This window comes from Vulpes vulpes, chromosome 2 (assembly GCF_048418805.1).
Source record: "Vulpes vulpes isolate BD-2025 chromosome 2, VulVul3, whole genome shotgun sequence".
Lineage (NCBI taxonomy): Eukaryota > Metazoa > Chordata > Mammalia > Carnivora > Canidae > Vulpes > Vulpes vulpes.
Window position 1 is genome coordinate 83,845,985 of NC_132781.1, and position 21,543 is coordinate 83,867,527.

Genomic DNA, 21,543 nt, shown 5'->3' on the forward strand with positions numbered 1-21,543 from the left:
CAGGCCGCCCACAGGGAGCCCGCCTCTCTCTCTGTGTCTCTCGTGAATAAAGAAGGAATATCTGGGGGAAAAAGATGGAAAGTGACTATGAGACTCTTTAACTCTCTCACATTACTACAGGAAGTCAAAGGCCCAAACTCCTCCTGGACTGTAAAGCGGCTTTAATATCACAACATTGAAGTCTTCCGTTTACAAGTGAAGACAATGACGTATCGTCCTCCCAGTAGAAGAGGCGGGAGGAAGTGGTGTCCTGCAGACGGGCCCCGTCCCCGTGAGGCCCCTGCACCTCGGCTCAGGCCTGAGGGTGACTGCGGGCGGCTCCTCCTGTCTGGGGGCAGGCTCGGGGCTCCAGCTGGCAGGACAGGGTGTAGCTGAGGACAGAGGGACACGTGTGAGTTGGGCAGGAGCTTCAGTTCCGGAGCCTTCCCTGGGATTTCCAAGGAGCTGGAGCCTGGAGCCCCAGCAGCAGGGCTGGAGGCGGCCCCGGGGGCCTGAGGAGAAGGATCCCTAGAGGCCCCCCCGAGTTGGCTCCCCCTCCCGCCCTCAGCCCTGGGAGCCTCACCTCTCGTCCTCGCTGAGCCACGTCCCAGCCTGGAACCAGGCCCGGAACGGCTGCTCGGGCTCTATGTGGTACCGATCCGCGGCCACCTGGAGCAGCAGGATCTCGGTGAGGACTCGGTACTCCTGGGCCCAGAGAGAGGACATGGCATGAGAGGCCCGGGGGGCGGAGAGGCCTTCGGCGGCTGCGCCCGGGACAGGCGTCGGGGCTGGTGTCTGCCACGTGGTGACCCCCCATCCTGCACACTCCTCCCGGCCCAGCTTGTTCTCAGATGGGAGCACACCCCGCCCCGGCCTGGCCAGGTGTCCCCGATGGCGGTGCCTCTGGCCTTGACAACTACAGGGACTTTGCCGTTATCAGGGAGCCATTCCCGACAATGTGACAATGCGGGGATGGAGGCCAAGCGTGGTCCTCCCTGGGACCCTTCTGCTGGCCCCAGCCCCACCCTCCCTGCGGGAGCTCAGAGAAACCCTCACCTTGTTCTTCTTCCGGTGGTTGACCTCATTGCCCTGGAAAGCAGACGAGCACAGGCCATCAGGGGGGCCGCGGGGTGCTGCTGGGTGCTGCTATCCCCCTCACGCCACCCTAGGGCCAGGCACACAGGGGCCAGGACTCCCAGGGGAACAGGCCTGCGATCCAGGCCAGGCCCCGGGAGCCAGGGAAAGGAGCCCTGGGGGGGCAGGTGAGGCTTCCGGGAGCACAGGAGGGGAGGCCAGAGCCTCAGGTGGACAGGAGACGCGAGGCTCCCGAAGGGCCCGCTCAGGCCGGGGCCCCTGACGTCACTCTGCCCCCACAGGCAACCTCAACGGACAGGCTGAGGCCCACACAGCCTGACCTCTGAAGGTTGGCATTCAGGCCGCAGATTCGATCTCGGGACCCGTGACCTGGGTGCAGCCTCCCTCCTCTCCTCCCAGACGTGGGCCAGGGACCCTCGCTCCCAGGGCATTGGGGAGCCTGTCACGAGGGGAGACTTGCCAAGGACGGAGACCTCGGGGCTCGGCTCAGGGGCCCTGTGCTCCCCACATGAGGGCCCCGTCCCAGCCCCGGGCCACGCACCTCCAGGTACTCCTCCATGGCAGTATCCAACATGAACAGGTCGGTGAGGAAGGTGCCCAGGAAGGGGACGACACCCTGTGTCGGGGTGGGTGTGGAATGAGGCCCTGCTCCCGTGTCCACGGGGACCCTCCCCGGGACAGGTCAGCCCCCCGGCCCGCCCGCCCCAGCTCCCACCTGCTGCTGACCAGGACTCTTGGGGCATCCATGGTTTCCCCCCTCTCCCTCGGAGAACACCAGAGTCCTCCAAACAGCTCAAGGGCCAGCGGTAGGACATCGGGGTGTAGGTGCCCCGGGCCCTGCGCCCCACAGACACATTGTCTCCAGCTGTATAAACCCTCCTCCGGGTCACCTCGAAAGAAGTGTTGTCGAAGCTGTGGCTCCGGGAGGCAGAGCCGGAGTCGGGAGGCCCCACCTGCCTTGATTTGGGGGCTTCCAGCTCTCAGGGGAGACCCCTCTCCTCTGGGCTCGAGGCCACGGATCTGGGGCTCGCTCACCTGCTGCTGCTGCCGCCTCTTCCATGCTCTCTGCACGCTGATCCCCAGGGCTCCAAGCTTAGCTGGCCGGTCCTGCAGGGCCAAGGACAAGTTCCTCAAGAGCAGGATCACCCTGGGCCCTTCTCCCCATGATCGTTTTGTCTTTTTCTTTTCTCTTTTTAAATTTATTTTTAATTGCTGTTCAAATTGCCACCATATACAATACCCCAGTGCTCATCCCATCAGGTGCCCCCCTCAGTGCCCGTCACACTGTCACCGCCACCCCCGCCCTCACCCCTTCCACCCCCCATCTTTAACCTCAGACCCTGGACATCTGACCCAAGGCACAGGGTGGCAGCTACATCGTCCTTCAGCTTGCCATGAGGGATTCCAGAACAACCTCAGCTCCAGCATTCATGGCTGCGTGACCTTGAGCTTGCAGCAGCCTGGCCTCCCAGAGCCTGGATCCTCACTGGGAAAGGGGCGAATTCCAGCTCCCCCCTTGGTCCCCCGAGGACCCAGGGTCCTATTCCCACCATCACTGTTGGGGCCCTCATCCCATGCAAACCCCTCACAGAGCGCAGGCCTGTCCTCCGGGCTCTCCAGTTCGGGAGAGGCCCCCATCGGGACCGGCTGGCGACAGGGAGCGCGAGTGTCCAACTCAGGGATCCTGGTTCAGCGGCAGCTGCTTTTCCACCTCTTGTGGATTTTCACCCCAGGCTGCGTCCACGGTCATGCCAAAGGCTGCACTCGCTGAAGGAATGCTCCGGGACGGTCCCTGATTCAGTCACGAAGGACACCGTGGCTCCCACGCCGCCTCTCTTTCTATCCCAACACCTCCCATACTACCTTGAGAAGCAGGTTCCTGCTCTGGGCATTGTCCTGGGAGCACAGTTTTTCAAATGTTCGAATCTTCTTCCTGAGTAGAGCGAGAGAAGGCAGGACGGATGTTGGCACACTAGGGTAGGGTTGAGGGCAAGTTCCTGTGATCTGAGACCTCGAGGGAGTCCAACTGCTGGGTCGGGGTGTCTTTGGGTTCCTCTGACCACTCAGCTCGTTGCAGCACATGGGAGGGAGCTGTCGTGTGGGTCATCTGGTGCAACCGAAGCCCTCTTAATTGAACAGCTCTGCTTTGGTCACTTTTGGTTTCAATTGGGAAGAGACTCCAGTTGCTGTCATGTTCACATTCAGATACTTGTAACTCAGCACAGCCCAGACTCCCCAAATGGGGACATTAGGAGGCATGGTGGCCTCTTCACCTGGTAGGCTGAGAAAATCACCTGCCTGCCTGCCCACCCACGTCCTGTTGTCATGGAGTACTGCCTCCTAGGAAGTCCAGGGGGACCGAGGAAGCCAGAATGGACAGGCATCCGGGCCATCCCTCATCCTTCATGGTCCTTCTGGAGCGAGGACCCCTCACCTGGAAACTTTGGCCCATGTGTTCTTCAGGCGGTGAACGGAGACACTCTGCAGAGCCGAGAGGATGGCGTGCAGGGAGGAGTAGTTCCGTAAGGCTCGGCAGGCCTGGGGAGGAAGAGCAGGAGCTGTCAGGGGGCCGGCAGGAGCCCTGCTGGCTGGAGAGCTGCACTCCTCTCAGTGTCAGTCTCCTCTCCCGGATGAGACCGATGTCCAGGGGCCTACAGAAGGGCGCATGGAGGACGCCGCGAAGAGCCCTGCTGGGGAGAGGGGGCGTTTCCCGTCCCTCCAAGGAAAGAGTCACGTGGGGACTGAGCACCCCAACACTGGGCCATGCGAGGAAAGGTCAGCAAGGCCCCCCGGGAAGAAGACCTGAGACCAGAGACTTCAACCTTGAGGAATGGTCAAGGGAAGAGCAGTTCCCAGGCTCAGGAGAGCAGGTCCGCCGGGCCTCCCGTAGGCTTACCTTGGCCACCTTGATCCAGTGCTCCAGCACCACCGCCCTGTCCCGGGCCGTCATGTGTGCGTTGCCAAGGCAGGTGGTGATCACGCAGTTGGCCACGTTGTTGAACTGGGTCACGGTGGCACTGACTGTGCATGTCCGGTGCTCATAGCCAGGCTCATTTCTCTTGGACCAGATGGAGCCCAGGCACTGTTGGGGCTGCACCTTCTTGAACAGATCCTAGAGAAGAGGGGGACGCTCGCTCACACAGCCATTGCACATGCAGGATTCATGTCCTACATCGGGGTCCCCTGTCAGAGCCGGGGCTCAGCAAGGGCAGAAAGTGGCCTGAACCCAGGTAGAGTCGCTGCACTGCCCTGCATTCCTCTTCCCTGAGGGAGCCCAGTGCAGGATGAACGAGGAGCAGATACTCTCAGGGGGTGGTGGGGGGCAGGAGGGCGCTGTACCCTGGTCCTCCCCTGTAACTTCAAGTTACTGGTGGCAGCTCAAGGGGGCTCCTCAGGGGGCAACTTCCCCTCCCAGTGTTCATGCCCTGGCCCTCCTCCCCTCTCAGCAGCACATTCTCACAGAGGGGGGGAAAGCCACAGATTTGTCTGCCTCCCTTTACTTCAGCTCACATTTGACACCTAAACAGTGTGGGGTGCTCGGCCTCCAAGGCAGGAGCATGGTGAGCCTTGGGCTCAGCTGCACACAGTGAGTTGCCTCCGGCCCCCCGCCCCCCGCTCATGACCAGGGCCTGCCCGTTTGCCCACAGGTTCTGGCTCATTTAGGCGACACAGGGACTCTGCGTCAGTCCTTCCCAGGGTCTAGCTCCACAGTGTGCAGGTGGGCAGTGAGAGCAAGGGTTTGAGGCACGGGACAGGGCCTTGTGGTTGGTAAGGGATGGAGCTGAGATCTGGGCCCGACCACACAAGCCCACATCACGGAAAGGAAGGTTTTGGGCAGAAGACGGCAGGAAACAAGCCTGCCCCGGCCCCGGCCTGGAAGCCCCGCTGCTCACCGCGTCTATGGAGGTCAACTGCTCTGCCACCAGCTTGGGAGGGAAGGCCATGAGCCCGGGCTGCTCCCCATGCCGCGGGTGCTCGGGGGTTGCCCAGGGGCAGGTGGCCTCTGGGGCTGGAGGTGGCTCCGTCTTTGTGCTTTGGGAAGGAGTGTCAGTCCCCACGAAGGCTGGTGGTGGAACTGACTGCAGCTCACGACCCGGTACACGGGAGGAAGGCACCAGCTCTTGTGCCAGGTCTGGAGTAGTCGAGGGAGGAGACGCTGGAAGGAGCCGTGGAGCTGGCCCTGGGACAGGATAAGGAGACATGTGTGTCCACGGGACTGACTTGCCCCATGCCCTTCCAAACACAGGGAAGAGTCCATGGCCGATAGAGAAACACCCAGCCCCTGAACCCCATCCCGGAGAGTCTGCCCAGCTTGCCATCCCCCTTACCCTCTGACTCTGCATCTGCCTCCGTGAGCTGCAGAAGTTGCCGTGGCATCACGAGAATGGGGGCATGGCAACTCAGGCCATACAGGTTGGCCTGCACCCAGGGCCCCTGTACATCGAAGCAGGCCCAGTGCAGGGATGGCCAGGTGTTCTGCAGATTCTGGTCAGGCCAGGTCCCCGAGATGGGAGAGAGGCTGCTGGGGAGAGTCATATGCGGACCAGCATCAGAGCCTGGCCGCTCATGCCCCATGGTACTCCCATAGCACCATTCTTTGTGTATGGGTCCCCGAAATGTCCCCAGCATGACCTCTAGCCCTCCTGTCCCTGTTTTTGCAGTGGCGGACCTGGTATCCAGAAAACCTGTCTGAGTCTGGTTTTTCTACTTATCGTCTCTTCTCAATGACCAAGGGCCTCGTCTACTCCATCCTCCACGCCACAGGTATTGGGGCTTAGGTTTGTGGCAGATTGGTGAGTGCTCTGCTCACCAAAGCTTCTGTTCTTGGCCCCAGCGGTGGAGGTCACAAGAGGTGGTAGAGAGAGGTGCAGGAGGAGCAAGATGGGACAGTTGAAGGGATGGATGTTTGAGGCACCGAATCCGCCCAGGCTGTGCTCCGCTCCCCAGAGGGCTCCGGACCCCATCGACAGCTCCCTTTGACTCATTCACCTCTTCACAGGAAGCCCCCACAGTGAAGCCCTCCCAGTGGAAATCAAGAGTCTATGAGATCCCTGGCTCTGGGAGTCACTCCCCAGCCACAAACCACAGTCTCCCAATGTGCTCTGTGGAGGAATTAAGGTTCTCCTCCTGGATCCAAAGATCAATCAAAGTTTTACTTGAACTTTCCCAAAATTTTTTTGAGGATATTTACTAATTAGACAAGGAGAGAGAGAAGGAAAGAGTGAGAGAGAGAGAGAGAGAGAGAGAGAATAAGCAAGGTGAGCAGGCGCCCCACTGAGCAGGGAGCCCAATGTAGGGCTCAAACACAGGACCCTGGGACAACGACCTGACCTGATGGCCGAGGCCTTCCTGACCGAGCCACCCAGTGCCCTTAGTTGATCTTATCGTCCATGAGAATGGTCCAAATATGGGTGGATCCATTCATCCCTGGAGGCGGCCAGGAAGATGTCAGATCTAACAAACTATGGACGTGTGTGCCCACCACCTGCAGAGTGCTCGACTGTCTGACACCCTGATGAGTCTTGGACCGAGACGCTGTATGTTCTTTATTCCTTCAAATATCTCAGTGACTAGAAATGTGTCTGCAGTACTCGGTGCTTAATATGTGTTATTGGATGACGGACTCCCAACCAGCACTTTCCATCTCCTGAGTGGACCTGAAGCTGCTCGTTCATTCCTCAGTGACCTCTCCTCTGGCCACATAAAGGACAAGTATCAGGACCAGTGAGATGGAATCTGAGAAGTCCTTTGCACACAGGCAAACGGCCTGCTTTGTCCGTGCTTCTGTCAACCCAGAGGGCCACAGGCCCATGAGGGCCGATGAGGAGAGCTTGTTCGCTGGGGAGAGACGACTGCTCCACGGGAAGATGCCCAGCAGCCCTTTCTACAGGGCCAGGCCCCAGAGAAGTCCAGGCCATGTTTCCTCTCCGGATTTCCCACAGTAGCCTCATGAGGTTCATCCTCTTACCCCAGCACTTTTCAGAGGAGGACACGGAAGCTCAGAGAGGTGCAATGACATTGCCGAAACATACTGGTAGTAGAGGCGAGCCCCCCGCCCCTGTGCTGTGTATGGGGTGGTCACTCACCCAGAGAATTGCTGGCCCAGGACTTGTTGGGCTGCGGTGAACACTTGGTAGAGACATGAAATGACTGGGTTGATGATGAGGCTTCTGTCCTGGAAGGATGGCACCAAGGACTGTAGCAAATCATCCACTCTCCCTTCTCTGAGCGTCAGCATGGTCCGGGCCTCACGCAGGGATAGGGTTGATTCCTTTTCACACCAGAGACACAAGGAGGGGCCCTGCAGTCAGCTTCCAAACCGTGAACCACTGGGAAGATCAGGGTCCGTTGGTCGGCCCAGAGACTCCCATCCCCTCGGGAAGTTGCACAGGACAAGGGACTCGAGTGCCCACACAGAAAAAGGTTCGAGGCTTCAAAGTACCATTGGTTTCAGGGCAGACATGGTAAAGCATTGGCAACCTCAACACATTCTGTCAGCTGAGCAACAACAGCATTCCTCTCAGCTAATAGCTCTTATGAAGACCAGGATGCCACAGAGTCTTCAGTTACATCCCAACTGCCACTAGAACACAGAGGCCTAGACCCTCAAATGCTGCTCAAGATCATACACATTGGGGGTGAGAGGAGACCAGAGCATGAGCTGCATGGGGTCTCCCTTATGTGGATGTGGCTTGGGCTGTTCCTGACCTACGAGGAAGGCTCGGGGGAAAACTCCCTTCTCCTGCAGGGCCCAAGAGCATCAGTTGTTTCTTGTCTGGGTTCTGGGCTTGCCCTGATCCTCTCTGGGTCTTGAGTTTGACCATGAATGTGGACCTGCTCTTACCGCAGACCTTCAATGGATGTGGTTGGTGGCCTGATGCCCCTGTGCTTGTCAGGGGAGATGGAGGAGTTCAACTCTTGGAGAAACTCCTCCAAGAGTTCCTGGGTGGAACATTCCAAAGAGAGCCAGCTACTGGTGTCAGGAAGCATCAGAGGCCTTCCCCTAATCTGGGGCTCCAGGTTATGGCAGATCTAGCATCCAAAGCTGTCTATGGGGACACATAAGGTGCTCCTCGCAGCACTGCAGACATGGCAGGAGAATGGCATCAGGTCAGGTGCCAAGGGCCTTGAAAGTCTGAACCCTGTGGCAGACAGCCCCATTGATGAAGGACTACGACGATCTATCAGGATACAGCTCATGAGCTGTTGGGCCGACCATGATCTGATGTGTTCTGAGAGACGACATGTTATTGAGAAACATATGGAGAGAAACTATGTACACATTCGATATGAAAACATATAGGATGGCTTCATCCCACCCTTGCTTTTGTGTTACATCTCCCTCTTTACTGTGATGATTTGGAAGGGCTCAGAGAAGGTCTGCAGGGACAGTGGAGCTGGCTTCTACACAGCATATCTGGGATGAGTAGGTCAATTAATAAAAACAGAAGTAAAACCCATAGATCCTCAAGGCTTGGGGAAAAACAAGCCAAAACAACCCCCCCACAACTCCTCCAAACGTGAACTCTCTGCCGCACCACTCCAACACAGGTGAAGGGTGTCCTCCGACATCCCACGTAGCCAGAGGCTAGGCGTGGAGGTTCAGATCTCTCTGAGGTTGGGCCTGTGGGACACTCTTGTGGCCACACTAGGGGAGGGCCCCGGGTTTCACTGCATGTTCGTGTGGGGGCCATATTTCTGGGGTGAGCCCTCTTCCCTGCCTCACCTCAGAGCAGCACCGATCCCTGTTTGTCGGGAGCACCAGATCATTGTCTAGGGAGCTGGAATAGTTGAATCCACACACCATCTCCTCCAAGACCTCCTGGGTGCAGGTCTGCAAATACAGTGCCCCGTATATACAGGGCCAAGAGACCTTAGGGTCCTCCCTCTCCATCACCCCCGAGGGGACACCCCCATTAGAAACCGCGTTCTCCCGTACAGGCCAGAGGGGCAGCTGTGGAGACATCTGGCAAGGAGGGAGCCACATGAAAGAGGCTGTTGGGTTCATGACCCACATACTGGGAGTGGAGCTGTGTGCCCAGCACTCCCCTTCTCATGTGCCTGCTATGGCCTGGGGTCCTAACACCAAAGGTGTGTCAGGCTGCCAACACCTGGCAGCTGGTCTCTTCCCAGAAGGGCACGTTCCTCTCCTCGGTCCCCTCTACACTCGCACACACACACACACACACACACACACACACACACACACACCCCCAGACACAGTCACATACACATAAACACACAGACACACACACAGTGAGGTATCAGGGGTGGGAGCCCGCTCAGCTGAGATCACAGTGTGCCTGCTCTCCAGTGGCCTCCCCAAGTTGCCTTGTGGTACCTGTTGAGGTCTCCCGCCACAGAAGCAGAAGCTTCGGAGAAGAGGGCCGAGCCGACGTCGACAGCTACGTGAACATCTCTCACTCTGGACTCTGCGGAGCCCAGAGCGCCTCAACGTAGGACAACAGCAAGAGGACATCTTGTTCTCTCAACCGTCTCCAGTAAGGTGAGCGGTTGTGGAATGCAGGTGCCTGGTCACCAGAGTTCCGAATCAGTTGCGGGGCTGTCACCAAGGAAGTGACATCACTTTTTCGAGATCCTGGGACCTGGGCCCCTTCCTCCAGTCAGCCCTATCCTGAGCCCCTTCTTGGCAGATGAATGCTTCCCCCATGCCATCCCCTTCACTGTACATCATGAGCCACGAAATGCCATAGACACAACCCACTGAACATGCAATGAGGTCTACCTGTGAGGACCCGGAGCTGAATTCAGACCTTTATGTCTCTGTTTTCCCAGTGCTGTGTCCTACCTACCCCACCGGGTCTCTCAAATAGTCCAGTTTCCCAACCTGCACTGTGGGGATCAGCCTAGAATGTCCTCTCTAGACACATCACCAGGGGCCTATGGATGATATTTCTAAGGCGTGTGCGCCGGTATCCCGTGTATCTGAGGCACAGATATACGGATGGGAGGCTGACCAGACGGGGTGGCATGAGCCACGGAGCAACACTAGAAAGCGGCCTGGGCTCCAGCAATGGAATCTCACAATAGCAGGTTCCTCTGGCCTCATTTCAACGGGGGCACCATGATGGGATGGAAATGCTCCACAGGCAGCCAGGGTCTGAGGCTAGGACTTCTAGGACTGTGTTGACTAGCAGTGGTGAGAGTGGACATCCCTGTCTCCTTCCTGATCTTCGGGGAAAGGCTCCCAGTGCTTCCCCATTGAGAATGATATTGGCTGTGGGCTTTTGGCAGATGGCTTTTAAGATGTGAAGGAGTGTACCCACTGTCCCTACACTCTGAAGAGTTTTCATCAGGAATGGAGGCTGTATTTTGTCAAATGCTTTCTCTGCATCTATTGAGAGGACCCCATGGTTCTTGTTTTTTCTCTTGCTGATATGACCAATCACATTGATTGCTTTAGAGTGTTGAACCAGCAGCCTTGCATCCTGGGCATAAATCCCACTTGGTCATGATGAACAATCCTCTTAATGTCGCATTGGATTCTATTGGCTTGTATCTTGTTGAGAATTTTTCCATCCATGTTCATTAGGGATATTGGTCTGTAATTCTCCTTTCTGGTGGGTTTTTTGTCTAGTTTTGGAAAAAAGGTGATGCTGTCCTCATAGAAGGAGTCTGGAATTACTCCATCTCTTTCTATCTTTCCGAACAGCTTTAGTAGAATAGGTATGGTTTCTCCTTTCCGTTTGACAGAATTCCCCAGGGAAACCATCTGGCCCTGGACTTTTGCGTCTTGGGAGGTTTTTGATGACGGCTTCAATTTCCTCCCTGGTTATTGGCCTGTCAGGTTTTCTATTTCCTTCTGTTCCAGTTTTGGTCATTTGTGGTTTCCCAGAAATGCGTCCATTTCTTCTATATTGTCTAATTTATTGGTGTATTGCTGCTCATGAAATGTTTTTAAAATCGTTTGTGTTTCCTTCGTGTTGGTGGGAATCTCTCCTTTGTCATTCATGATTTTATTAATTCGTGGCTTTTCTCTCTTCTTTTTAATAAGGCTGGCTCATGGATTATCTATGTTCTTAATTTTTTCAAAGAACCAACTCCTTGTTTTGTTGATCGGGTCTTCCGATCTCTATTTCATTAAGTTCTGTTCGAATCTTTATTAACACTCTTCTTCTGCTGGGTTTAGTTTCTATTTGCTTTTTTGTCTCCAGTTCCTTTATATGCAAGGTGAGCTTTTGTATCTGAGTTCTTTCCAGGTTTTGGATGGATGCTTGCATTGTGATGTATTTCCCCCTCAGGCTGCTTTTGCTGTATCCCAAAGATTGGGAACTGTTCTACCTTCATTCTCATTAGCTTCCATGAGTCTTTTTAGTTCTTCTCTAATTTCCTGCTTGACCCTTTCATCTTTTCGCAGGATGGTCCTTCACCTCCATGTGTTTGAAATCCTTCCAAACTTCTTCTTGTGATTTAGTTCTAATTTCAAAGCATTATGGTGTGAAAATAGGCAGGGGACGATCCCAATCCTTGGTATCGGTTCAGACCTGATTTGTGACCCAGTATGTGGTCTCTTCTGGAGAAAGTTCCGGGCGCACTTGAGAAGAATGTGTATTCAGTTGCATTTGGATGTAAAGTTCTGTAAATATCTGTGAAATCCACCTGGTCCAGTGTATCATTTAAAGCTCTTGTTTCTTCGGAGATGTCGTGCTTAGAAGATCTGTCGATCGTATAAAGCGCTACGTTCAAGTCACCAAGTGTAAGTGTATTATTATCTCAGTATGTCTTAACTTTGGTGACTAATTGGGTGATGTACTTGGCAGCTCCCACATTCGGGGCATACATATTGATGATTGTTAGGTCTTCTTGTTGGATAGTATGATATAGTGTCCCTCTTCATCTCCCACTACAGTCTTGGGGATAAACTTTAGCTTATCTGATATAAGGATGGCTACCCCTGCTTTCTTTTGAGGACCATTTGAATGGTACACGGTTCTCCACCCTTTCATTTTTGGGCTGTAGGTGTTTCCCTCAAATGAGTCTCATGGATCCCTGGGTGGCTCAGCAGTTTGGCACCTGCCTTTGGCCCAGGGCGTGATCCTGGATTCCCGGGATTGAGTCCCACATCCGGCTCCAGGCCTGGAGCCTGCTTCTCTTTCTTCCTGTGTCTCTGCCTCTCTCTCTCTCTCTCTCTGTCCATCATCAATCAAAAAATCAATCAATCAATCAATCAATCAATCTTTCAAAAAAATAAAAATGAAATGAGTCTCTTGTAGACAGCAAATAGTTGGGTCTTGCTTTTTCATCCAGTCTGAAACTCTGTGCCTTTTGATGGGGTCATTAAGTCCATTCACGTTCAGAGTTAGTATTGAAAGATATACATTTAGTGTCATCATGATACCTATTCAGTCCGTGGTTTTGTGGATTGTCTCCTTGGACTTCCTCTTTCTTTACAGAGTCCTCCTTAGTATTTCTTGCAGAGCCGGCTTGGTGGTCACATATTCTTCCAGTTCCTGCCTATCTTGGAAGCTCTTGATCTCTCCTTCTGTTCTGGATGAGAGCCTTGCTGGATACAGGCTTCTCGGATGCAGGTTCATCTCATTTAGGACCCCTGAATACATCCTGCCGGCCCTTTCTGGCCTGTTGGGTCTCTCTGGAGAGGTCTGCTGTTAATCTAATATATCTACCCGTAAAAGTCAGAGATTTCTTGTCTCTTGCAGCTTTAAGGATCTTCTCTTTATCTTTGGAATTTGCAAGTTTCACTCTTAAATGTCAAGGTGTTGAGTGGTTTTTATTCCTTTTGGGGGGGATCTCTCTATTTCCTGGATCTGAATGCCTGTTTCCCTTCGCAAGTTAGGAAAGTTCTCAGCTTGGATTTGTTCAAGTGCAGTGTCTGGAACTCTGTCCCTTGCGGCACCCTCGGGAACCCCAAGTAAATGGAGATTTTTCCTTCTGAGGCTGTCATTTTATTCCCTTAACCAATCCTCATGATCTCTTAAATGTTTTTATCTTTTATCCTCAGTTTCCCCCTTTGCCTTCAACTTGTCTTCTATGTCTCTCACTCGTTCTTCTACCTCGTGAACCTTCGTCTTTAGCACCTCTAGTTTGGATTGCATCTCATTTAATGAATTTTTAATTTCTGCCTGATTAATTCTAAAATCTGCAGTCATGAAGTCTCTTGAATCCTTTACGCTTTTTTCTAGACACTTGTAGGTTTATAATTGTGCTTCTGAATTGGCTTTCTGACATTGAATTGTAATCCACATTCTGTAACTCAGTGGGAGAGACGACTGTTTCTGAGTCTCCCTTTTGAGGTTAGTTTTTCCTTCTAGTCATTTTGCTCAGTGCAGACTGGCCAGAAACAAGTTGTATTGGGAAAAGGAGAAAAAGAGAGAAGAGAAAGGAGAAGAAAAGAAGAAGAAGAAGAAGAAGAAGAAGAAGAAGAAGAAGAAGAAGAAGAAGAAGAAGAAGAAGAAGAAGAAAGAAGAAAGAAGGAGAAGGAGAAGGGAAAAAATGGAGGGGAAGCAAACAGAAAACAAAAAGCCAGCGGGGGTATCCTCTGACTCTATGTACTGTAAATCCTTCGACTTCCCCTGGACCTTTTCAGTGCTGCCTGGGAATAACTGGCTTTTCCGCTGTCCCTCTAGGTGGTCTTCTGGGGGCGAGGCCTGCTGTGCTGGTTCTCAGGTGTGAGCACCTGGGGGAGCTGCGCCGACCCTTGCCAGGTGCATGGCCAAGTGGGAACTGTTCATCCTGTGAGGACCCTGCTCCTACCCAGGTACAAGGTGACCTCAGGAAGAGCCACTGTGGCAGCAGCCAGCTCCCCAGCTCTGGAGTCAGCTCTCCCAGTAGCTACCTCAGCTCCCAGTCTGCAGGGGCCTGGATGCTCCGGGGGCAGGGCCCCAGACCTGCACAACTTGGTGACCCCCGGGCAGGAGCATCTTCCTCTCCTGGGCCCTCTGGGCTTCGCCTGTCCTGGGTGGAGGCCGGGACCTCGGCTGTGTCCCTGGAGCCCTGGGCACCGGGACCTGCGCTGCTTGAATCCACTCTCAGGGCCTTGGGGCCCGCTGCAGCCCTTCGGGGAGCTCGGCCGTGGGGTGGGGGCTTCCCCTGGGGCACAGGTGCTCTGTTAGTGCCCCCAGGAGCCTGAGGGCATCCCCGCCCTCCTGAGATCCTGCTCCAACTCACTGGAGCTCATGCTCCTCCGGGTGGGGAGGGCTCTCCTGTCCTTGGGGCCTTGCCCTGGGGCCTCAGCTTGGCTCCTCGGGGGGCCTCACCCTTGGAGGCTTTTTAATTTCTTTACTTTTTCCCCGTCTTCCTACCTTCATAGAAATGCCGCCTCTTCTCACTGCAGCCTTCCAGCTGTTCTCTCTTTAAATCTCAGGCCGAATTCATAGGTTTTCAGGATGATGCTAAAGTTATCTAGGTAAGTGGGGGGTGGGAAAGTGACCTGGGGACCCTCTTCTTCCACCGCCTTGGCCCCTCCCCCATTCGTAGGGGTAATTGATAGGAATATATTTATTGCCATTTGATCCCTCAGGTCATCAGCTTGGTGGCATTCCCCCATGGAAGCCCCTGAATGCTCCTCTCATTCATCATCCATCAAAGATCCAGACAGGAAATGCTCACGCGCCCACATGACATAATGAAGTACAAGACCTAAGGGGTCAGGCTCAGTTAGCGACTCCAGACAAGACAGTGTAAGTGTGTACACTGACTCTGTGTGCAAGCTGGTGAATGTCTGTGACCACGGACCTAGGAAAAACAAAGACCTAAAGTCATCCTGTCCAACAAGGAGAGTGTGGGGGTTTCTCTGGTCGAACCGTTATTCTGGCAATGGGGAGCCAATGTCTGACCCATCAGGTCCCAGCAGGTCTGAGTGGTCACTACCCCTGGACCAAGATGCCGGGGCCTTCAGGGAATTGCTCCCTCAAGAGAGCTGCCCAGGGAGGTACAGGGAGGCAGGAGATCCTAGCTCAGAAGCCAGCACAGGTGTTCTTGGAACCTGGCCCAGTTGTGGCCTTCATGTACACAAATATCTCTCCCCCTCATGCACACCAAGAGGGAAAAGGACGTCAGAGATCACTGACGAGGACCCCAGGAGGATTCCAGGCTTGGTCAGGGGTGAAGTTGGAACCTGAGAGCGAGACTGAGGGTGGAAAGCCCTGCCTGCCCTTATGTCATCCACTAATGACCTTCCCCTGGCCTCATGCCATCCATGTGTAGCACAGTCTCTTTACACGTGTGTCCCCCCACTTTAATGTTGTTGCAATCGCAGAGGTTGACCTGGACGACTCAATGCTCCGAATAATGAGAATGTCAAACCCCAAACCTGAGCTAAAATAATCCACATCAGAAAAATGGCAAGAAAAAGTCCTCCTTCCTTGAAAGTGTACAAAGGGAGCCCCTGTCCTGGGCAGGAGGGGGTCCTGGCGGGCGGTCCCCTTCAGGACCCCAGGTCGGTGGTGTTGCTGTTCCTGTGGAAGTCCCTGCACCCTCTAAATCTCAGGAGCTCGGAGGGGTGTCCCTGCTGTCTGGCCAAGTTCCTGACACTGTGCTCTGAGGAAGGGGGGCCTGGGGATGCCCTTGAGTAGCTGGGAGGAGGCAGGATCCTCTACTTCATCCCACATACAGGAGCTGGTGACTCTGTAAGATTTCTCCTTTAAAATGAGCATAAGAGGGTCTCCTGGTGGCTCAGTGTCGGGGTCTCTGCCTCTGTCTCAGGTCCTGACCCCGGAGCCCCGGGTTTGAGGCCCATGACAGGCCGCCCACAGGGAGCCCGCCTCTCTCTCTGTGTCTCTCGTGAATAAAGAAGGAATATCTGGGGGAAAAAGATGGAAAGTGACTATGAGACTCTTTAACTCTCTCACATTACTACAGGAAGTCAAAGGCCCAAACTCCTCCTGGACTGTAAAGCGGCTTTAATATCACAACATTGAAGTCTTCCGTTTACAAGTGAAGACAATGACGTATCGTCCTCCCAGTAGAAGAGGCGGGAGGAAGTGGTGTCCTGCAGACGGGCCCCGTCCCCGTGAGGCCCCTGCACCTCGGCTCAGGCCTGAGGGTGACTGCGGGCGGCTCCTCCTGTCTGGGGGCAGGCTCGGGGCTCCAGCTGGCAGGACAGGGTGTAGCTGAGGACAGAGGGACACGTGTGAGTTGGGCAGGAGCTTCAGTTCCGGAGCCTTCCCTGGGATTTCCAAGGAGCTGGAGCCTGGAGCCCCAGCAGCAGGGCTGGAGGCGGCCCCGGGGGCCTGAGGAGAAGGATCCCTAGAGGCCCCCCCGAGTTTGCTCCCCTCCCGCCCTCAGCCCTGGGAGCCTCACCTCTCATCCTCGCTGAGCCACGTCCCAGCCTGGAACCAGGCCCGGAACGGCTGCTCGGGCTCTATGTGGTACCGATCCGCGGCCACCTGGAGCAGCAGGATCTCGGTGAGGACTCGGTACTCCTGGGCCCAGAGAGAGGACATGGCATGAGAGGCCCGGGGGGCGGAGAGGCCTTCGGCGGCTGCGCCCGGGACAGGCGTCGGGGCTGGTCTCTGCCACGTGGTGACCCCCCATCCTGCACACTCCTCCCGGCCCAGCTTGTTCTCAGATGGGAGCACACCCCGCCCCGGCCTGGCCAGGTGTCCCCGATGGCGGTGCCTCTGGCCTTGACAACTACAGGGACTTTGCCGTTATCAGGGAGCCATTCCCGACAATGTGACAATGCGGGGATGGAGGACCAGCGTGGTCCTCCCTGGGACCCCTCTGCTGGCCCCAGCCCCACCCTCCCTGCGGGAGCTCAGAGAAACCCTCACCTTGTTCTTCTTCCGGTGGTTGACCTCATTGCCCTGGAAAGCAGACGAGCACAGGCCATCAAGGGGGCCGCGGGGTGCTGCTGGGTGCTGCTATCCCCCTCACGCCACCCTAGGGCCAGGCACACAGGGGCCAGGACTCCCAGGGGAACAGGCCTGCGATCCAGGCCAGGCCCCGGGAGCCGGGGAAAGGAGCCCTGGGGGGGCAGGTGAGGCTTCCGGGAGCACAGGAGGGGAGGCCAGAGCCTCAGGTGGACAGGAGACGCGAGGCTCCCGAAGGGCCCGCTCAGGCCGGGGCCCCTGACGTCACTCTGCCCCCACAGGCAACCTCAACGGACAGGCTGAGGCCCACACAGCCTGACCTCTGAAGGTTGGCATTCGGGCCGCAGATTCGATCTCGGGACCCGTGACCTGGGTGCAGCCTCCCTCCTCTCCTCCCAGACGTGGGCCAGGGACCCTCGCTCCCAGGGCATTGGGGAGCCTGTCACGAGGGGAGACTTGCCAAGGACGGAGACCTCGGGGCTCGGCTCAGGGGCCCTGTGCTCCCCACATGAGCGCCCCGACCCAGTCCCGGGCCACGCACCTCCAGGTACTCCTCCATGGCAGTATCCAACATGAACAGGTCGGTGAGGAAGGTGCCCAGGAAGGGGACGACACCCTGTGTCGGGGTGGGTGTGGAATGAGGCCCTGCTCCCGTGTCCACGGGGACCCTCCCCGGGACAGGTCAGCCCCCCGGCCCGCCCGCCCCAGCTCCCACCTGCTGCTGACCAGGACTCTTGGGGCATCCATGGTTTCCCCCCTCTCCCTCGGAGAACACCAGAGTCCTCCAAACAGCTCAAGGGCCAGCGGTAGGACATCGGGGTGTAGGTGCCCCGGGCCCTGCGCCCCACAGACACATTGTCTCCAGCTGTATAAACCCTCCTCCGGGTCACCTCGAAAGAAGTGTTGTCGAAGCTGTGGCTCCGGGAGGCAGAGCCGGAGTCGGGAGGCCCCACCTGCCTTGATTTGGGGGCTTCCAGCTCTCAGGGGAGACCCCTCTCCTCTGGGCTCGAGGCCACGGATCTGGGGCTCGCTCACCTGCTGCTGCTGCCGCCTCTTCCATGCTCTCTGCACGCTGATCCCCAGGGCTCCAAGCTTAGCTGGCCGGTCCTGCAGGGCCAAGGACAAGTTCCTCAAGAGCAGGATCACCCTGGGCCCTTCTCCCCATGATCGTTTTTTCTTTTTCTTTTCTCTTTTTAAATTTATTTTTAATTGCTGTTCAAATTGCCACCATATACAATACCCCAGTGCTCATCCCATCAGGTGCCCCCCTCAGTGCCCGTCACACTGTCACCGCCACCCCCGCCCTCACCCCTTCCACCCCCCATCTTTAACCTCAGACCCTGGACATCTGACCCAAGGCACAGGGTGGCAGCTACATCGTCCTTCAGCTTGCCATGAGGGATTCCAGAACAACCTCAGCTCCAGCATTCATGGCTGCGTGACCTTGTGCTTGCAGCAGCCTGGCCTCCCAGAGCCTGGATCCTCACTGGGAAAGGGGCGAATTCCAGCTCCCCCCTTGGTCCCCCGAGGACCCAGGGTCCTATTCCCACCATCACTGTTGGGGCCCTCATCCCATGCAAACCCCTCACAGAGCGCAGGCCTGTCCTCCGGGCTCTCCAGTTCGGGAGAGGCCCCGATCGGGACCGGCTGGCGACGGGGAGCGCGAGTGTCCAACTCAGGGATCCTGGTTCAGCGGCAGCTGCTTTTCCACCTCTTGTGGATTTTCACCCCAGGCTGCGTCCACGGTCATGCCAAAGGCTGCACTCGCTGAAGGAATGCTCCGGGACGGTCCCTGATTCAGTCACGAAGGACACCGTGGCTCCCACGCCGCCTCTCTTTCTATCCCAACACCTCCCATACTACCTTGAGAAGCAGGTTCCTGCTCTGGGCATTGTCCTGGGAGCACAGTTTTTCAAATGTTCGAATCTTCTTCCTGAGTAGAGCGAGAGAAGGCAGGACGGATGTTGGCACACTAGGGTAGGGTTGAGGGCAAGTTCCTGTGATCTGAGACCTCGAGGGAGTCCAACTGCTGGGTCGGGGTGTCTTTGGGTTCCTCTGACCACTCAGCTCGTTGCAGCACATGGGAGGGAGCTGTCGTGTGGGTCATCTGGTGCAACCGAAGCCCTCTTAATTGAACAGCTCTGCTTTGGTCACTTTTGGTTTCAATTGGGAAGAGACTCCAGTTGCTGTCATGTTCACATCCAGATACTTGTAACTCAGCACAGCCCAGACTCCCCAAATGGGGACATTAGGAGGCATGGTGGCCTCTTCACCTGGTAGGCTGAGAAAATCACCTGCCTGCCTGCCCACCCACGTCCTGTTGTCATGGAGTACTGCCTCCTAGGAAGTCCAGGGGGACCGAGGAAGCCAGAATGGACAGGCATCCGGGCCATCCCTCATCCTTCATGGTCCTTCTGGAGCGAGGACCCCTCACCTGGAAACTTTGGCCCATGTGTTCTTCAGGCGGTGAACGGAGACACTCTGCAGAGCCGAGAGGATGGCGTGCAGGGAGGAGTAGTTCCGTAAGGCTCGGCAGGCCTGGGGAGGAAGAGCAGGAGCTGTCAGGGGGCCGGCAGGAGCCCTGCTGGCTGGAGAGCTGCACTCCTCTCAGTGTCAGTCTCCTCTCCCGGATGAGACCGATGTCCAGGGGCCTACAGAAGGGCGCATGGAGGACGCCGCGAAGAGCCCTGCTGGGGAGAGGGGGCGTTTCCCGTCCCTCCAAGGAAAGAGTCACGTGGGGACTGAGCACCCCAACACTGGGCCATGCGAGGAAAGGTCAGCAAGGCCCCCCGGGAAGAAGACCTGAGACCAGAGACTTCAACCTTGAGGAATGGTCAAGGGAAGAGCAGTTCCCAGGCTCAGGAGAGCAGGTCCGCCGGGCCTCCCATAGGCTTACCTTGGCCACCTTGATCCAGTGCTCCAGCACCACCGCCCTGGCCCGGGCCGTCATGTGTGCGTTGCCAAGGCAGGTGGTGATCACGCAGTTGGCCACGTTGTTGAACTGGGTCACGGTGGCACTGACTGTGCATGTCCGGTGCTCATAGCCAGGCTCATTTCTCTTGGACCAGATGGAGCCCAGGCACTGTTGGGGCTGCACCTTCTTGAACAGATCCTAGAGAAGAGGGGGACGCTCGCTCACACAGCCATTGCACATGCAGGATTCATGTCCTACATCGGGGTCCCCTGTCAGAGCCGGGGCTCAGCAAGGGCAGAAAGTGGCCTGAACCCAGGTAGAGTCGCTGCACTGCCCTGCATTCCTCTTCCCTGAGGGAGCCCAGTGCAGGATGAACGAGGAGCAGATACTCTCAGGGGGTGGTGGGGGGCAGGAGGGCGCTGTACCCTGGTCCTCCCCTGTAACTTCAAGTTACTGGTGGCAGCTCAAGGGGGCTCCTCAGGGGGCAACTTCCCCTCCCAGTGTTCATGCCCTGGCCCTCCTCCCCTCTCAGCAGCACATTCTCACAGAGGGGGGGAAAGCCACAGATTTGTCTGCCTCCCTTTACTTCAGCTCACATTTGACACCTAAACAGTGTGGGGTGCTCGGCCTCCAAGGCAGGTGCATAGTGAGCCTTGGGCTCAGCTGCACACAGTGAGTTGCCTCCGGCCCCCCGCCCCCCGCTCATGACCAGGGCCTGCCCGTTTGCCCACAGGTTCTGGCTCATTTAGGCGACACAGGGACTCTGCGTCAGTCCTTCCCAGGGTCTAGCTCCACAGTGTGCAGGTGGGCAGTGAGAGCAAGGGTTTGAGGCACGGGACAGGGCCTTGTGGTTGGTAAGGGATGGAGCTGAGATCTGGGCCCGACCACACAAGCCCACATCACGGAAAGGAAGGTTTTGGGCAGAAGACGGCAGGAAACAAGCCTGCCCCGGCCCCGGCCTGGAAGCCCCGCTGCTCACCGCGTCTATGGAGGTCAACTGCTCTGCCACCAGCTTGGGAGGGAAGGCCATGAGCCCGGGCTGCTCCCCATGCCGCGGGTGCTCGGGGGTTGCCCAGGGGCAGGTGGCCTCTGGGGCTGGAGGTGGCTCCGTCTTTGTGCTTTGGGAAGGAGTGTCAGTCCCCACGAAGGCTGGTGGTGGAACTGACTGCAGCTCACGACCCGGTACACGGGAGGAAGGCACCAGCTCTTGTGCCAGGTCTGGAGTAGTCGAGGGAGGAGACGCTGGAAGGAGCCGTGGAGCTGGCCCTGGGACAGGATAAGGAGACATGTGTGTCCACGGGACTGACTTGCCCCATGCCCTTCCAAACACAGGGAAGAGTCCATGGCCGATAGAGAAACACCCAGCCCCTGAACCCCATCCCGGAGAGTCTGCCCAGCTTGCCATCCCCCTTACCCTCTGACTCTGCATCTGCCTCCGTGAGCTGCAGAAGTTGCCGTGGCATCACGAGAATGGGGGCATGGCAACTCAGGCCATACAGGTTGGCCTGCACCCAGGGCCCCTGTACATCGAAGCAGGCCCAGTGCAGGGATGGCCAGGTGTTCTGCAGATTCTGGTCAGGCCAGGTCCCCGAGATGGGAGAGAGGCTGCTGGGGAGAGTCATATGCGGACCAGCATCAGAGCCTGGCCGCTCATGCCCCACGGTACTCCCATAGCACCATTCTTTGTGTATGGGTCCCCGAAATGTCCCCAGCATGACCTCTAGCCCTCCTGTCCCTGTTTTTGCAGTGGCGGACCTGGTATCC

At 56.6% G+C, this 21,543-nt stretch overlaps 1 protein-coding gene across 1 annotated transcript; it reads right to left on the reverse strand.

Annotated features, from left to right (window-relative positions):
* Positions 1–16,084: 16,084 nt before the first annotated feature.
* On the reverse strand, positions 16,085–21,242 carry LOC140596444 (ral guanine nucleotide dissociation stimulator-like). Its single transcript, XM_072745082.1, has 10 exons — positions 21,194–21,242; positions 20,759–20,997; positions 19,762–19,977; positions 19,300–19,403; positions 18,729–18,798; positions 17,901–17,972; positions 17,407–17,481; positions 16,827–16,859; positions 16,354–16,475; positions 16,085–16,163 (listed from the first exon to the last, which is right to left on the reverse strand). Exons 1-10 carry the CDS (start codon positions 21,240–21,242, stop codon positions 16,085–16,087), a joined length of 1,059 nt encoding a protein of 352 aa, XP_072601183.1.
* Between the last annotated feature and the right edge of the window lie 301 nt (positions 21,243–21,543).